Source organism: Brassica rapa, chromosome A09, assembly GCF_000309985.2.
Source record: "Brassica rapa cultivar Chiifu-401-42 chromosome A09, CAAS_Brap_v3.01, whole genome shotgun sequence".
Taxonomy (NCBI): domain Eukaryota; kingdom Viridiplantae; phylum Streptophyta; class Magnoliopsida; order Brassicales; family Brassicaceae; genus Brassica; species Brassica rapa.
Window position 1 is genome coordinate 13,330,795 of NC_024803.2, and position 17,969 is coordinate 13,348,763.

Below are 17,969 nucleotides of genomic sequence, written 5' to 3' on the forward strand. Positions count from 1 at the left end.
ATCTTGAATTAAACATTTATGAAAAGAAATTATACATGTCACTATCAAGTGATGCCATGTCATAATTTTTTAAACCGTGTTATCTTTTTAGTGAAAAAATGTGCTGATGACGTATGTCATAATCACTTCTTAAATAATGTATAAGAGATTTTTCGAGATTGTCTGAAATAAAGGAAGAAAAAGAAACATTGTTCCATTTATTCGAGCTTGTTGTATGATGATACTTATTTAAAGAGTACTCCCTCCGTTCTTTAATGATAGACTTTTTAGAAGAAAAAAAATTGTTTCAGAAAAATGTATTTTTTGTGTTTTCTATGAAAAAAATCGTATTTTTTGTGTTTTCAAAAAAATTAGTTGACTTTATTGAATTTTTTTTTTATCGAAAATTGAAAATTACAGAAAATGATACATTTTATTATGGTAGTTTAACGTGTTTTATTAATATGTGTAAAAATACTAAAAAGTTGGAACAGAGGGAGTATTATATCACCAGCTTAGCTTCAGTAAAGAGATGGGATGCTTTGTTCGTGTCGGAAGAAGTTCTCTGGATCAGATTTTGTTTTAATCTTCACCAATCTGTTGAAATTGTCTTTGAAGTACTTTGCTCCCCAGACTTGAGCTTGTTTGAGGCTTGTCTTTGAGTTGTTGCTGTTCTGTCCCAGGTCTAGATCTCTGTAGTTCACATATGCCTGTCTTGGGTTACTTGAGACATAAGGCGTCATGTAATTGTACAACTCCCTGATCCATTTGATACGCATGTCTGGTCTCTTCTCGGTGTCTGACCAGCTCCTGTAATACAGAATCATGAAGCTGGTTCCGCTTCTATGCGGAAACGGGATCTCAGATTCAGGGATTTTATCCATCATTCCACCGTATGGAGTCCATACCATTAGCGCAGCTTCTTCTTCAAGAATCTTCTTGATCATCCCTTTAAGACCTAAAATAGGAATAGGTTCTTTAGCAAAATCGGATTTGGCTTTGAAGTAAACTTCTCCCATAGGTGACTTTGCTTGAAGCAAAACTTCAGGAGGAGGAGGAGTGCTTGTCGGGAATCCAGAGTTGTAAATAACGGATTCGATCCAGTTCACTTCTATACAATCCTCCTGAGTTAGTCCTAGTTCTGGAAAATCCTTGTGCATAACCTCCATCAAGTTGCCTTTCTCGCCAAGAAACTGACCTATGTATGACATCGCCACTGTCTTGTTTTCATTGTTTCCAGCTATGGTGAAGAACACGCGTAGGAGGAGATCTTCAACAAGCTTGTCCGCAACTTGTTGCCACTTTGAAAGAATCTTGAATCCTGGGTCTTGGTCTAGTGTTTTGGTGACCGTGAAGACAGTTAGGGTTTGAGGAACTGGAACAAGCTTGATCTTCCATGACAAAATTATCCCGAAACTCCCTCCTGCGCCTCCTCTAATCGCCCAAAACATATCCTCTCCCATCGCGGTTCTGTCTAGTAACTTGCCGTTAGCATCAACTATCTTTGCGTCTAGAACATTATCAGCAGCAAGACCATACTTTCTCATCAAGGAACCGTATGCACCGCCTGTTATATGCCCACCAATGCCTAAGCTCGGGTATATACCAGCAGGACATCCATGAATCTTGCTCTTCTCTGAAATTCTACAGTTAACAAACAAAAGATTCTATAGTCAAATATTGTTTACTCTTGTGTGTGGTTACGTTTTGTCATTGCATATTGTCAAGTCAAACATATATAAGAGTTTTAAGTATTTAGAAAACGTTAAAATAACTCGTTCAAAAAAACGTTAAATTAACATAATTCAACCTATGTTTTAGTTAGACTTAGGGGGTGACTGGTTTTCCCGCTACCACCCGCAAACGCAGCTTTTGCGGTTGGTAGCGGTTGTCGGCGGTTTGCAACAATCACTCAAATCGCTCTAAACCGTTTCAAACCGCTCCGAATCTCATAAATTCAAAAGCTGGCTCCAACTAGCGTTTGCGGTTGCGGGCGGTTGCGGGAGGGTAAAAAATTTTTTCGCTTTTTTTAAATAATATATATACAAAAGTAAAAATATTTAATAAAAATTTTAAAATTGAAATTATGAAAATATTAAAATATATCTATTATATTTTAATTAATATTATAAAATTTTATAATAAAAACATTTTCAATAAATTTTCAAAAATTAAAATTATAACTTTCTAAATATAAATTTTATATTGATTATAATTTTATAATTTTTGATATTTTTATAAGTATATTAAATGTAAATATTATTAATTTATTATTTGACAGATACCGCATTTGGTAGTTAACCAGTCATAAGTCACCCGCAAACGCACCAATTTTTAACCGCAGTACCAGTCGTACAAATCTCTTAAAACCGCTAGAAACCGCAACCGCCCGCATCCACAAACTCCCGCAACCGCAACCGCAACCACTGCGTTTGAACCAGTCAGGCCCTTATTCTTGGGTTCACTCTCTAGGGTAAACCTGTAGGTTCACCAACCAATAGGATTATGTTATTTCAAATTTGATATCTTTTATAAAAGAAAACAAAATATTGTCAAGTTATATTATGTTTTTAAAATAAAAAGATAAAAATTAAAAAAAAAATTGTAGTAATTACAAAAAATATTTTTAACGTCGTCAGGAAAAAACTAAACCCTAAATCCTAATCCCTAAACCCTAAATTCGAAACCCTAAACCCTTGGATAAACCCTAAACCCTTGGATAAATCAAAAACACTAAACACTAAAACATTCAAGGGTTTAGGATTTTTGTGTTTAGTGTTTTTGATTTAGAGTTTATGATTTATTCAAGGGTTTATGATTTACCCAAGGGTTTAGGATTTACCCAAGGGTTTAGGGTTTCGGATTTAGGGTTTAGGAATTAAGATTTAGGGTTTAGGGATTAGGATTTAGGGTTTAGTGTTTTGCTGACGACGTTAACAATATTTTAAAAAAAAAAATCTTTTTTTTTTGTAACTATTATTTTTTTTACCTTTTTATTTTAAAAACATAATATAACTTGACAATATTTTGTTTCCTTTTTTAGAAGATATCGAATTTGAAATAATGAAATCCTATTGGTTGGAACCTAGAGGTTCACCTTAGGGGGTAAACCCAAGAATTACTCTTTAGTTTATATATTTTTTACTCTATTTTCTAGTTTTTTTTAAAAAAAATTCAGATCTGAAATCAAACCTTTAGTTTATCAGTGTAATATCGAAATAGAACATGAGCTACGCGTTTAAAAAAAATGAGGTGAACAAGAGTTTTGATGATATTATTAACCAATAATCAATAATCCAAAGTTTTGAGTAAGACAAGTAGTAGATAAACCTTTTTCGGTAATTCAGGAATATAATATTTGCATAGCAAATTTTCATAATATATAAACGCAAACACATAAATAAATTCAGTAACAAAAAAAAACATAAATAAATTTGTGTTTAAAACAAAACGAGACTTACCTGTAGTAAAGCTCACCGACTGTAGAACCAGCTTGAACCCAAACACTATTGTCTTCAATATCAACATTGATCTGTCTCAGTTTCGACAGATCAATAATTATAAACGGTGTTTCTATATATGAAACATAGGACAAGCCTTCAAAATCGTGACCGCCGCTTCTAACGCGGTGATGAATTCCCAGTTTCTTTGAACATATGATGGAAGCTTGGACGTGAGATTCATGAGCCGGTTTGAATATGAAATCTGGTTTAGGCATTGATGTGGTCAAGTATCGTTGATTTTGAGCCGTCGAGTTAAGGACTTCAATGAACATCGAGGCGTTCCTATCAGGAGTGAAGAATGTTTTGTCCAGTAGAAAATCGACATTTGTGTTTTGGTGGAGACAATTGATGAAGTCATCTTGTAAGGAGTTTGAAGAAGTTGATGCTACTGTGTAGAAAGAAAAATATAGGGCTAAAAACGATATATAAGAAACTGCAGGGGCTAATTTTGAAACTCTCATCCCTGCAACTAAAAGCAGAATCTGCGAGGACAAGATGGAATATGTTATGAGTGTTCTTTCGTCAGGGAAGAAATTTATATGAAAGATTGTGATCAAATTGTGTGATTATTTTTATCAAAAAAAATTGTGTAATTATTTCAAAATTCAAATTCAATGGTTATGTCTACATCGAGTACGACTATTTTGTCACATGATGTGACAAAAAAAACACTAAGTTCAGTAATATCTTAACAACGTGACAACAGGCGTGACAATCAAACGACCCACTTTTGCATAACTTTGTTAACTCGCGTTGTAAAGTTCGAAGGGAAGTTGAAGAAATTGGCATTATTGTGTATACAAAAGAAAATACAGACTTAAGAACAGAATACAAGAAAATGCATGGAGTGGTTCTGAAATTCCCATCCCTGCAGCCTACTACTAGAAAAAGGCCAAAAAAACACAATTAGGCTTCAAGATGGAAATGAATGTCAGTTTTTTTTTGTCAATGAAAAAAATTGTTCATATTTACACTTCATTACAAGTCCCGGCTCAAACTTTCTAATGGTCCGGTGGAAAAAAAAAATTTCCAGTAATTGTTAAAAATTTTGGGCTCTTTTTTCTGAAACTAGGGTCCCAAAACCAACTAAATTTTTTGAAAAATTGTTGGACCTTGTGTTTTTGCTCCACCAGCACTACCCTAGAACCGGACCTAATTACAACTAAATCCATTTAGCATTGGTAATTATGTAACAATAGTTTAAATTTAACTTGTGATCAGGATAAATCTCTTTTTGAGGGTCCCTGGATAATGCTTTTTTCAGCTTTTTAGTTGAAGTTATAATTAACATATTTACAATATTTGTATAAAGTTATTTTTAATAAATATTGTTTTGAAAATATATAAACTAAATTTAGTTAAAATACATTTATATTTAAATTTTGGTTTGTCAAAGTTAATATGATTTTATTCGTCAAAGCAAATCAATCAAACTTACACTTCTATACATATACGATCTAACGAAAACAAATCGTTTTAAGTTGTTTTTTTAACACTGGGTATTCATTAGAGTATGTAGGCAAAGAAAATTATATAAGAACATTAAATCCACAAGAAAAAAACTGATACCAGTCAAAGAGGAAGTATACTTGAGAATAAAGAAAAACAATAGGATGAGGTTTCCACAAAGAGGATTCAATTCACGGAAAAGAGATAAGGATGCCCAGAGGCTAGGCTACACTACGTTAGGTAAGGGTGGGCAGCTGCCCACCATGGAATTTTAAAGTCAAGTGTATTTTTTGTACTGATTAAAACAATTTATACTTTCTTATAAAAATTTGAGTAAAACAATTTGGGTAAAACAATTTATATTTTTTGTACTGGTTAAAACAATTTATATTTTTTGTACTGAATTTGTGATTTGAGTAAAATTTGATTAAAACAATTTATATTTTTTATATTAATACTAACAGCAGAGTAAAACAATTTATATTTTCTTATAAAAATTTAATTGTGAAAATATTTGATTTTAAGTAATAAAATAAAAAGTCAAAGTAATACTCTCTCTGTTCCTGAAATTATGATTTTCTAGATTTATTTTTTGTTTCAAAATGATAGATTTTCTAAAATTTTAAGGTACTTTTAGTAGTTTTTTTTTTTTTTGTTTTTTTTTTGTAACACATAATTCATTAAACTTAAATCAGTTAGTTGGGGCCATAAGTGTTCCCTCAACTACAATTGTTTCAGCTGCTAATAAAGCAGACTTTGCTAGCATATCAGCCTGACCATTTCTCTCCCGAGAAATCCAGACAAAGGAGACAAAATCGAAAATAGACGCAAAAGATATAATATCAGCAAGAATTCCATAGAGCTCAGGTATGCAGCTTCCAGAGTTTAAAGCATCTATTAGTTGGGACGAGTCCGCCTCGAAACAAACCACCTTCAGCTCTTCTCTAGTTCCCGCTTTGACAGCTTCGAGCAGAGCTAAAGCTTCCGCCATTGGAGCTGAAGTCACTTGAGAGGTACTACACTTGAACGTCCTAATACCTGAAGGGGAGTGGATAACCCAGCCTAAGCCCGCCGCTGTGCCTCGAGGGTTCCAGGCTGCATCGGATCTGATGGTCACAGCACCAGGTGGGAGGTGGGCTTCTGGCATCTTTCTTCGGGGGTGAGAAGGCTTCTGCTCCTGTCGCTGCTGTGAGTCCCATTCTTTTGCTAAAGATATTGCTGTTGATAGGGTGTCCTCTGGCGATCCCGAATGGCCTTCAAAGACAAATTTGTTGCGCGCTTTCCACAAGTGCCAGAGGATCCACAGAGCAAGTGTATCAGAGACTACCCCCGAGGGGGGGAGACAAGTTTTGGAGCAGATAGCCGCCCAATTTGCTGCCAAATCTACCATTCCGCTGCTCTCCACCTCGGCCTTGAAAGGCGCAAGACTCCACACCTTTTGGGCATATGGACAGTGAAAAAACAGATGAATTATAGATTCGGAGCCTCCACAGCGCTTACATCGCGGGTCTAGCGGCACATGACGCTCAACTAGTCGTTCGCCCACAGGAAGAGCACCTTTTAGCAGCTTCCAAGAGAAGAGCTTAACTTTTGGAGCTACATCGAGTCTCCAGATGCTCTTATTCCAGTTGATAGAATCTTCTGCTACAAGTGCATTTCCAGCCTCAAGAATGTCTACTTCAGAGAAATAACCTGACTTGACCGAGTACTCTCCTGTCTTCGTTCCCAGCCAAATAAGTTTATCCGGAACCCCGGTTTGACTTGTCCTTATCCTCTGTATCTTTTCCTCATACCCAGGGAGGTAGAATTGAATTTTTTGGAGGTCCCAGTCACATGATTCAGCCTGGAACAGGTCTGAAACCTTGAGCTCCAAGAGAGATTCACATACTGGTCCCATTGGGCTTTCTTTGTGGCAGGGGTTTAGCCATGGGTCTCTCCAAACCGAGATAGACTGGCCATTGCCTACTAGCCATCCCATGTTCTTAAGCAACAGGTCCCTCCCCTTCAAAATACTTCGCCATCCATGCGACATAGCTGAGGTTTCAGAGGCGAGAAGGATGTTATTTTCAGGGCAATATTTTCCGAAGAGCACTCTACCAAGCAGGCAGTTGGGATTTTGTAACAAGCGCCAGCCTACTTTTGCTAGTAATGCAACATTATAGCTTTGAAAATCCCGGAAGCCCAAGCCTCCTGCTGCTTTCGGTTTAGCCATCGAGTCCCATGAAATCCATGCTATCTTCCGGGTGCTTTCGTTGTTATCCCACCAGTACCTCGTCACTGCAGACTGCAGACGATTGCAGAGCGAGACTGGCAGTTCAAAGTACGACATGGAGTAGGAAGGAACCGCTGTTAGCACACTTTGGATCATGACCAATTTCCCTGTTGAAGATAAGTACTTATTGGACCAGCTGCGAGCCTTTTGCTTGACCCGATCGACGATCGAGGCAAACACATCTTTCTTTCTTCGGCCAAACTGTTCGGGTAAGCCCAAATATTTCCCGGTCCCTCCTTCCTTGGTGATTTGGAGTTCGCCTTTGATCAGGGTCTTGAGTGCCGCTGGGGTTTTCCGCGCAAAGGTAATGGCTGATTTATCCTTATTGATCGACTGCCCCGAAGCTGCTTCATATTGCTGTAAAATGCTCTTGAGAGCTGTACAGTTTCCACTACTTGCTTCTAGGAAGAACATAGTGTCGTCAGCAAAAAGAAGGTGGTTTATCCGGGGGCTAGCCCTCGCCACCTGCAATCCCTTGAGAGAGCCATCTTCTTGCGCTCTGTTACATAGTCCCGAGAGGACCTCACTACACATGATAAAGATGTAGGGAGAAAGAGGGTCTCCTTGACGGATACCTCTACTCGGTACTACCTTCCCTCTAGGCAAGCCGTTAATGAGGAAGGAGTATGTAACTGAGGAGATACACTGCATTACACAGTTAACGAGCCTTTGGTGGAATCCCAACCGAAGCATCACGAGCGAAATAAATTCCCATTCCAACCTGTCATAGGCCTTGCTCATGTCAGTCTTGACGGCCATGGCACATCTCTGTTCCGCTTTCGACGTCTTGAGATAGTGGAGAACCTCATGTGTAATTAAAACGTTGTCGCCAATAGCACGTCCCGGGACAAAAGCCGACTGATTCTCCGAGATGAGTGAGTCCATCAATGGCTGAAGTCTCCGGGTAAGAATCTTGGAATAGATCTTGTAGTACACATTGCACAATGCAATAGGCCGGTAATCTGAGACTTTTTGCGGGTTTGTGATCTTTGGAATGAGACGGATGTGAGTGTCGTTGATGCTCTCGGGGAGTTCTCCCCCGGCGAAAAAGCCTTGCACTTCTCTAACAATGTCCGGTCCAACATCATCCCAATGAGTGTGGAAAAATCCAGCTGAGAAACCATCCGGGCCCGGGGCTTTTTCGGCATTGATTGAAAATGCTGCCTCACGAATCTCCTCAGCAGCTGGAATGGCAATGAGCCTGGAATTTGCATCGTCTGTGACTATCCTCTGCAGTGCCCGGCTTACTGTGTCTGTCCTCTCACCCGGAGAAGAGGCAAATAGACTCTCGAAGTAAGACCCTATCGTCTCTACAATTTCTTCCTCAGTGTGAACCATTTGTCCATCTTCCTTTTCTAGTACCGAGAATGAGTTTGCTCTTTTCCGGTTCTTTGTAGTGGCATGAAAGAAACCCGTATTGCGATCTCCGAGCTTGAGCCACAGCAGTCTACTGCGTTGCTTCCAAAAAGCTTCTTCCGCTAGGTAGGCCGCATTTAGCTTAGACGAAATATCCTGGATCAAGACAGTGTCGTTGACCGGACTAGCCAGTGCTGCATTCAGTTCCCGTTTCTTTTGTTCAATCACCTCTTGGCTGTTCCTCTGCTGAGCCCGGCTCCAAGCAGATATAGCACTCCGTGCTGACGATAGCTTTTCAAAGACAGAAAGGTTTCCGGAATCCTGCCAAGCCTCAGATATGACTTTCTTGGCTGCCTCATCTTTGCATAGCCGGCGATCATATCTAAACAGTCCCCTCCGTCTTCTTGCTCCATTGTCAAAGACGGTTATTAGCGGTTTATGATCTGAAGTCAAATCCGCCTCTAGATATTGACATCTGGCCTTGGAGAATCGTTCGGCCCAAAGAGAATTAGCGATAGTTCTGTCCAATCTGCATCTGACCAGGTGATCTCCTCTCTTTCCTCGCCAAGATAGTGGATCGCCCGAGTGCTGCAGATCGAACAGGTCTCCCTCCGAAAAGAAAGTACGGAGATCAGTAAAGGACCCTTCTGGTCGCTCCGTCCCTCCTTCCTTTTCGTCGTTACTCAATATGTCGTTGAGATCACCTGTAACCAGCCAAGCCTCTTCTCGGATAAGCGACTTTGTTACAAGTTGATCCCACAGCAAATTCCTCTGGCTTCTATCCGTGCTAGCATGTACAAATGAAGCATAAAATTTCTTTCCTTCAAACTCGACATGTGTGTCAATTACATTTGCACTGGATTCTAAAATTTGAATGTTTATTCCCTGTTTCCAGAGCAGAACGAGCCCCCCAGCACCGTGCCCGGTTGGTGCAACGAGGTGGTAATTGTCATATCTCAAGTGCTCCAGCTTTTTGAGCACCACGCTGTCGGGATTTTTTGATTCCATTAGGAAGATGATATCCGGATTAAACTTTTTTGATACCTCTCCCAATCTACGAACTGTCCGGGGATTCCCCAACCCCTGACAGTTCCAGCTCGTTATTGTTAAGGAGCGAGGTGGGATGGAGCCCGAAAATCCATCCTACGTCTGGCCGACGGTGGTATCAAGTTAACTATCGGAATGTTGTCAGTAGACGAAGGAGTGTCCTGCTGTGAGGCTCTAGTGTGGCTTGCTCGAGCCGCTTTCCTTGGTCTCTCTGATTCTCCAGTAACTCTCCTCCGGGAGGTGGTGGGCTTAGGAGTGACCTTCCTTTTGCGCAAACCCGATCCCGGTGCCAGAGCAGGGCTAGCAATCTTTTTGCCGCCTGGTGGCCTACCAGGTTTCCTTTTTTGCTTCCGAGGTTCCTCCCGCGTCGGAGGGAGATCAATGTTGCTTGTTCCCTCGAGAGTTGGTCCAAGCCTAGCTGCCATTGGCAGCCTCTCAGTGTGACCTCCTTCAGATTGGATATTTGTAACTACTTGTTCCTCCTGAGCTTGACCTATTGGACCTAGCCGTGCTGTTGCAGGTAAGCGTTCATTGGAACTTGGTTCCTGAGAAGTTCTAGCTGTAGTTCCTTCATTCTCCCGAGCCATAGAGGCTTTAACCATCTGCATCGCAGATTCTTCAACTTGGCCTCGCTCCTCTGCTTGCCTTAATCTTTCCTTACGAGCTGCACTCTCCATCGGGTCTGCACAACTTGCATATTGTGTCATATAATTCCTTATTTCTCCCATTGCAGCATCCACTGCTTCTTTGGGTAGGTTTTCATTTTCCTTTCGGAGGGGAATCCCCCTATCTAACTGATGAGACCCGTTTCTTGGTGAAGCTGGCGTAGATTGTCTTGGGGTTATGTAAGTAGCTGGAGAGAGTCGCTCCTCATCTCTAGCCCGGTGCTCTTCATTATATCTAGACTTGTGGGAGTGGTCTGATTGGGAATCCCCAATAACTGTATCTAACTGTTTACGAGACTCTGTTTTGTTGAGGAGACTTCGCAGGTCTTCCTTCCGAGCTGTGGAATCCCTTACAAAGCTATCTTTTGGTCTCCAGGATCTTTTCTGATACTCACCTCCCTCACGGGGAGGGTCACGGGATCTGTATCTGGTAGACATGGCTCCATGTGTTGGGTTGTGAGAGGAGTATCGGGTTGAGCTTCTACTCTGAAGGGACCGACTATAGTCCAGTCTACGAGGGGCATGTTCCCACCTTTTATCAGTGGAGGGATTGGGCTCACGAATTCCACTCCTAGGCACCAAGTGTTGAGCTTCCTTGTTCTTTGGCTCATCGGTTTGATTCGCAAGTAGAGCTCTCTTTAGTGCCTTAGCTTCCAGACAATCACGGAGCTCATGGTCCAATCTTCCACATTGCGAGCAGTGTCTCTCCAGTCTCTCATAGACTAGGACTGCAGCAACTTCATCACCATTCGGATACTCTAGGATGGATTTTTTGATGAGGGGAAGTCTCCCATTGACATGGACTCGCATGCGGATGGAGGTAGAAGTGATCTCTGCAATTTCGAACGTTCCAATGTCTTTTCCAATGCTGCGGATGGTTTCTTCTGTCCATAGGTGGATCGGAACTCCGTGGATTTTGATCCAGAACGGAATCATTGATGGAAACTCCGGTGAGCAGGTTGGTTCCCACCTTTGTAGGATAATCATCCACCTAGCAAAGTGGTATGGTTGCTTTTCCAGGACCGTAAGAAGATCCGACTCGAGTTCAAATTGGAATTGGAACATTCCCAAGCCAAGGTCAGAACCCGTCGGGGGAATATCCGCTTTCCAGTGCTCTGTAAAAAACGGGAGAAGCGACCACACCTTCTGGACAGATGGGTTTGTGACTCTACCAATAATGGTTAGAGAATGCTTCTGCTTCAACGCAGTGATGTCAGGTTCCATAACCCTGACTCTAGCTTTTCGAGGGGCAGGGAGGTGCTCTAGCGCAACGGCTTTCCCCTTTTCAGAGGATGAGAGGCGTCTCTGCATCAGGAAGCTTTAGGTACAACTCCGATGTTGTGAGGTTGTCAGCGAGTATCTCAAAGGAAGAAGAGGTAACCGTCACGAAGTTGGATTGTAGCAAGAGGTGAAGTGAAGGAGCGGTATTTAATGCTGAAAAATTAATTATTTTTTTAGGATGCGTGAATACTATAGAAAATCATTTTTTTCAGGAAGAGAAAGAGTAGTAAACAGTGAAAATAAATGCTGAATTAGGTGAGCAAAATCTATTTTTTTTTGAACGACTACTTCATTAAAAAGAAAGGAGATTACACATAGATTGTTTCAACTAATACTCTCTTAGCAAGAGCATCAGCGGCCATATTGTCTTTGCGAGAAATAAAAATGAAGGAGGAAACAGAGAGGTAACAAGACAAATTTAGGATATCCTGTAGGATTCCGCAAAGTTCCTTGATTGGGTCTCTCCTATTGATAGCTCTGATGATGATCTGAGCGTCTGATTTGATGCATAGTTTGTTGAAGCCAAGAGCTTGCGCATGGAGTAAGGCTTCTCTTAACGCCATGCCCTCTGCCACTAAGGGGGAGGGGACGTAGAGTTCGAGCGAGGTTCCCCGTGCCAGTATCCTGCCTGTGTTATCCGAGAACAGCCAAGCCAACCCCGCTTTCTGTTCTGATTCCTTCCAAGCTGCATCTGTGTTCACCGTGATGATATCTGGGTTCATTTGGGGAGGAGGCCTTTGGACAATTGTGTTCTGCTCAGTGGCCAGACCAGTGATAGACTGTTCCTGAGCTGTTTGCCATTCCAGTGCGTCCGCAATCGCTTTCGAGAGGACCTCCTTCGCCTCAAAACACCTGTTCTGAAATATCTTATGGTTTCTAGCAATCCATAGGTTCCAGCATATCCATGGAAAGAGAGACCCCATTCTCATTCCTATGGGAGGAAGGTTTCGGGCCTTCTTTGAGTCTTTGAGGGCTCTTTGGAAATCTGCAGAATCAATTATGTTCATCACATTATGGATCGGGGTTTGGTTCCAAATCTGTCTCGCAAAAGGACATGTCAAGAACAGATGGTTCGCCGTCTCTCGATCTCCACAATGAGTGCAAGCGAGGCACGTTGCTGGGATACCTCTTGAAGCTAGCGTATCTCCCAACGGTAGCGCACGCTGTACTATCTTCCATAGGAAAACTTTTATCTTGGGTGGGATGGGGAGCAACCAAATGTCTGCCATCCAGTCACATATCATCGGTTGAGGGGGTGGACTCTGTTCGGGCTGTAACTGCTTCAGGGCTGTATGATAACCTGTCTTTGTAGAGTATTCACCACTTTTAGTCGCTAACCAGCAATGCTTATCTTGGCCTCCTGTTCTACTTGGTTTAAGGAGAAGGATTTTATGAGCTTCATGGGGAAGCAGCAAATCCACTTTATCTCGGTCCCAAGCTCCTGTTGGTTGAGTTAACAAGTGTGAAACTGTTAGGTCCTTTGAAGAGAGGTTCGGCGGGCCAATCGGTCTAGTTGGTACATCCAGTGAAATCCACGGTTCTTCCCAAATCTTTGTACTCTCTCCATTTCCTATGGTTTTACCCATGTTCTGCAGTAAGAGATCTCTTCCGCATAGGATGCTTCTCCATCCATGTGAACATGAGCTTGAAGCTGGTACAGCCAGGAACGAGGAAGTGGTACAATATTTTCCTGTCATCACTTTGGCAAGTAGACAGTCTGGATTGATTAAAATCCGCCACCCCTGCTTAGCTAGTAGGGCATCATTGAAAGCCTCAACGTCTCTCACTCCTAACCCTCCTTCCGATTTTGGTTTTGCAACTCGCGACCAAGCGATCCAGCACATCTTCCGCGTCTCCGGGTTATCATCCCACCAGTATCTCGTGAAGGCTGATTGTATCCTATTGGTGAGACCTTTCGGCAGTTTAAAAGCCATCATAGAGAAAGAGGGAATTGGTAGCAGGACTGACTGCAACATGGTCAGTTTTCCTCCGGCCGAGAGCTTACGAGTACTCCAGCTTGCCGCTTTTTGTCGTATACGATCCACAATCGAGGTGAAAAGATCTCTCTTCCTCCTCCCAAAGTGCTCTGGCAAGCCTAGATACTTTCCTACCCCCCCCTTCCTTAGCAATACCCAGGCATTCTTTAACCCTTTCTCTCACTTCAGCTGGCGCCTTTTTGGAGAAAGTGATCGCAGATTTCTCTGTGTTGATCATTTGACCAGATGCAGCTTCATATTTCTTCAGGACTTCCTTTAGTGCATTGACACTACTGATGGTCGTTTTGGCAAAGAACATCGTGTCATCAGCGAATAATAAGTGATTTATTCTTGGACTAGCTCTTGCGACCCGAACCCCTGCCAGTGAACCTCTTCGCTGCGCCTCCATGCATAAACCCGATAAAACCTCGCTACAAAGTATGAAGATGTAAGGGGACAGCGGGTCTCCCTGCCGGATGCCTCGAGTTGGGTATATCATTCCTTGGACCTCGCCGTTGAATAAGACAGAGTATGTCACTGTCGTGATGCAACTCATAATCCAACCGCAGAAAACCTCATGGAATCCAAATCTCCGGAGCACCGCCTCAATAAATTTCCACTCTAGCCTATCATAAGCCTTGCTCATGTCTGTTTTCACAGCCATAGAGCAATGTTTTGTAGCTCCCGATCTCTTGAGAAAATGAAGAGTTTCGTGTGTTATCATTTTGTTGTCTGTAATCACTCTGTTTGGCACAAAAGCAGATTGATTTTCGGAGATGATGGAGTCCAGTACCGGTTGCAGCCTTCTCGTGATGATTTTCGAAATAATCTTGTAATAGACGTTAGTCAAAGCTATCGGTCTATAATCTGCCACTGTCTTTGGTGCTGTGATCTTTGGTATTAGGCGCAGGTGAGTATGGTTGATGTTCTGTGGGAGAGTTCCATGTCTGAACTCTATATAATGTATTTTTTTTGTTTATTTGCGGGCGGGTTTACTCTAGTAGTTTTATATAGAAGAGTGAATTGGTTCAAAATACATTAAAAAATATCTTATGTTTACACATATGTGGTGGCATAAAACATAAACACTAACCACGTGTGTTACACAAGACGACTGGTAAATAGTCCACTCGAACCAAACTTTAACAAATTGAGAACGAGAACAAGCTTTCGATTACGATTCTAGTGTAGTAAAGTTGATCAAGGAACTGGGAATTAATTAAAAACAACTTGTCTGACTCATAAGAAGCAACGCTTCAAATTTTAGGTAAAACAAAGTGCTACATGCTTGCCTTAACTTTATTAGAAGAAACATTATCTGATTTCTTCTAGTTTATTCTAATTTGATATTCTTGAGCTTCAGTTTTGAACCAGCATAGGTGGGATACTCTGTTCATGTCTGAAGACATTATTTGGATCAACCTTTGTTTTAACCTTCACCAACCTCTTGAAGTTGTCTTTGAAGTAACTAGCTCCCCAGACTTGAGCTTGGTTGATGGTCGACTTACAGCCCTTTTTGTTCTGTCCCAGGTCTAGATCACGGTAGTTGACATAGGCTTGTCGTGGATTCGCCGAGACATAAGGAGTCATGAAACTGTAGAGATCTCTGATCCATTTGATGTGCCTGTTTGCTCTCCTGTCACTGTCTGGCCAATTCGTTACGTACTGAATCTTGAATATGACTCCTTTCCTATGGGGAAACGGGATCTGTGATTCAGGGATTTTCGCCATCATTCCTCCGTAAGGATTCCATATCATCATTGGATTATCTTCTTTAAGCAACTTCTTGAAGATCCCTTTAAGCCCTGACTCAGAAATAGGCTTCTTCACGAAGTCGGATTTGGCTTTGAAGTTGTTCTTTGGGAAAGCTGACTTCCCTTGAAGCAATACCTTGGTAGGAGTGCGGCTCGCGAATCCAGAGATGTAAACAATGGATTCAAGCCAGCTCATTTCGGTACAATCTTTCGGTGTTAGACCTAGCTCCGGGAAGCTCTTGTTCATAACTTTCATCAACACTCCTTTGTTGCCAAGAAACACAGCGTTATACGACGTCGTGGCGGTCTTGCTTCCGTTGTTTGCAGCTACGTTGAAGATCACTCGGATGAATAGCTCGTCGACAAGCTTGTCCGCGACCATTTGCCACTTAGAAAGAATCTTGTTTCCAGGGTCTTGTTGTAACGTTTTGGTGACGGTGAAGACGGTTACCGTCTTAGGAACAGGAACAAGCTTGATCTTCCATTCTAGAATTATCCCGAAACTGCCTCCAGCGCCTCCTCGAATCGCCCAAAACGTATCCTCGCCCATCGCTTTTCGGTCGAGTATTTTACCGTTGGCGTCGACTATCTTTGCGTCTAGAACGTTATCTGCACCGAGACCGTATTTTCTCATCATGGAACCGTATGCCCCGCCAGTTATGTGCCCGCCTATCCCTAAGCTGGAGCACAAACCTGCCGGAAAGCCATGGACTCTGCTCTTCTCTGCAATCCTACATATAACAAAAAAGTTTCTTGATCAAATATACAGTCAAAAGATCGATCCTATCCTAGTGTCACAATTCCGTTTTTGTCTAAATTTCGGAGTAAACTTCTCTTTAGATGCCATATTTTTTTTAGTGATCCTTCTGTAATAGTGAAAATTTCTTTGTTGTCTTTTTATTTACCTGTAGTAAAGTTCACCAACTGTAGCACCAGCTTGAACCCAAGCACTATTGTCTTTAATATTAATGTTGACGTTTCTCAGCTTTGACAGGTCCATCACTATAAAAGGTTTTTCGATCTCCGAGACATAAGACAAGCCTTCGTAGTCGTGACCGCCGCTTCTGACGCGCACATGAGTTCCAAGTTCCTTGGAACAGATGATGGAAGCTTGGACGTGAGACTCGTGGAGCGGTTTGAATATGAATCCCGGTTTAGGCATGGACTTTGTCAAGTACCTGAGATTCTGAGCTGTGGACTGAAGGACTTCGCTGAACATGGAAACGTTTTTGGCAGGAGCGAAAAACGTACTTTCGAGTGGGAAAGAAACATGCGTGTTTTTATGGAGACAGTTTATGAATTGATCTTGGAGGGAAGCTGAAGAAGTTGTTGGTGTTATGGTGTAGAATGAGAAATATAAGGCGAAAATCAAAAGAAAAGAAAATGCAGGGGATGGTTTTGAAATTCCCATTTCTCGCTTTAAGGAAGCTCTGCTCTATTGTTTGTTGCTCTTCGTTTAATCCCAATCTGCAAAAATTCATTCTATAAATAGACATAAAGAATCCAAACGTTTTTACACGTTCTCTCTAGAGTTACCACAAATATAAACTTTTTGTTTCTTCTCTATGAAAATTATTGCCCAAATGCCTAAACTTTCATCATGACATTGTTGATTTTAATGCTACCACTAAAAGGTAAGTGCCCATTTAGAGTTTAAAGTTCAAAACTAAAGTTACTTTTAAAACTTTACCGAACTTTTTTTGGTTTCACAGACTTACCAACTTGACCAAGTTCGTTACGTTTCACGTACGGTGGAGACAGGAGACGACGACTGAAACTGTGGAACATTTGAGTCAAGAATTTACAAATAAATATGAAAGTGCTCGTTGATTTATAAAGATCAATGACTGAGGAGTGTGAGACAGCCAAATTTTTCAAACTGCAGTATCGTGACGTGCTAGACATTTTTGCTCACTTGTGTGTAAAAAACGTTGCAGTTTGTGTTTGTAGGAAACTGGAAGTTTTAGGTGGCAAAATATTCGTGTGTTATCCCTTGTCTGAGCTCCTCATTTTGTGTTTGGCCTAACTTTAAATGTCCCGACAATTGTAGTATCCAGATTTTATGAATATCCAAACACTAGACATTTAGTTAGTTGCAAAGTAGTATAAAAAGAAACTTAATTCAAATAGAAACATAGCGGATCAGGGATAGTGGGATACTATAAAAATTCAAATCACTTACTCTGCACTTAGCTCTACCAAATTACTGTGCACCGAGCTCTACCATTTGTAGAAATTTTATTTTAATCACCTGTATATCTATCTATATATACACAATTACATTTTTTTTTACAATTTTACCAAAATTATTATGTAAGTAAACATCTTTCATATTTATTTTTATTAGCAAATTAAATCAACATTTCTTCTAATATTGTTTTGGTATCATAACATCAATGAAATGTAGAAAAAAATGAATTTGTGATCTGATCCAATATAATCTGAAAACTAATATATTTAAATTTTAAAGAGATCCATTCAAAATTTTGGTTTCAATTTTTGAGTAATTGCATTCAATAATAAAAATGTATTTTAAGAAAGTGTTTAATTATTTTTAGAAAGGTTACGTGTTCTAAAATGTTATGAAGATCAACTTAGACTTTTTCATGAAAAGATATTCTTGTTTACATAGTTTTTTAAAATTTTAATTATTTTATAGATCAAATTTGTTATTTGATCGAAATAAT

At 40.8% G+C, this 17,969-nt stretch overlaps 3 protein-coding genes across 3 annotated transcripts; all 3 read right to left on the reverse strand.

Annotated features, from left to right (window-relative positions):
• Nucleotides 1-338: 338 nt before the first annotated feature.
• LOC103839178 (berberine bridge enzyme-like 25) lies at nt 339-4,893 on the reverse strand. Its single transcript, XM_009115666.3, has 2 exons — nt 3,441-4,893; nt 339-1,623 (listed from the first exon to the last, which is right to left on the reverse strand). Exons 1-2 carry the CDS (start codon nt 3,941-3,943, stop codon nt 501-503), a joined length of 1,626 nt encoding a protein of 541 aa, XP_009113914.2. The 5' UTR covers nt 3,944-4,893; the 3' UTR covers nt 339-500.
• Nucleotides 4,894-9,665: 4,772 nt separating this feature from the next.
• LOC108869644 (serine/arginine repetitive matrix protein 1-like) lies at nt 9,666-11,582 on the reverse strand. The gene has a single exon (XM_018654344.1). It carries the CDS (start codon nt 11,580-11,582, stop codon nt 9,666-9,668), a length of 1,917 nt encoding a protein of 638 aa, XP_018509860.1.
• A 3,101-nt stretch (nt 11,583-14,683) lies between these two features.
• Nucleotides 14,684-17,094, reverse strand: LOC103839179 (berberine bridge enzyme-like 26). Its single transcript, XM_009115669.3, has 3 exons — nt 17,001-17,094; nt 16,188-16,749; nt 14,684-16,013 (listed from the first exon to the last, which is right to left on the reverse strand). Exons 2-3 carry the CDS (start codon nt 16,691-16,693, stop codon nt 14,888-14,890), a joined length of 1,632 nt encoding a protein of 543 aa, XP_009113917.2. The 5' UTR covers nt 16,694-16,749; nt 17,001-17,094; the 3' UTR covers nt 14,684-14,887.
• Nucleotides 17,095-17,969: the final 875 nt, after the last annotated feature.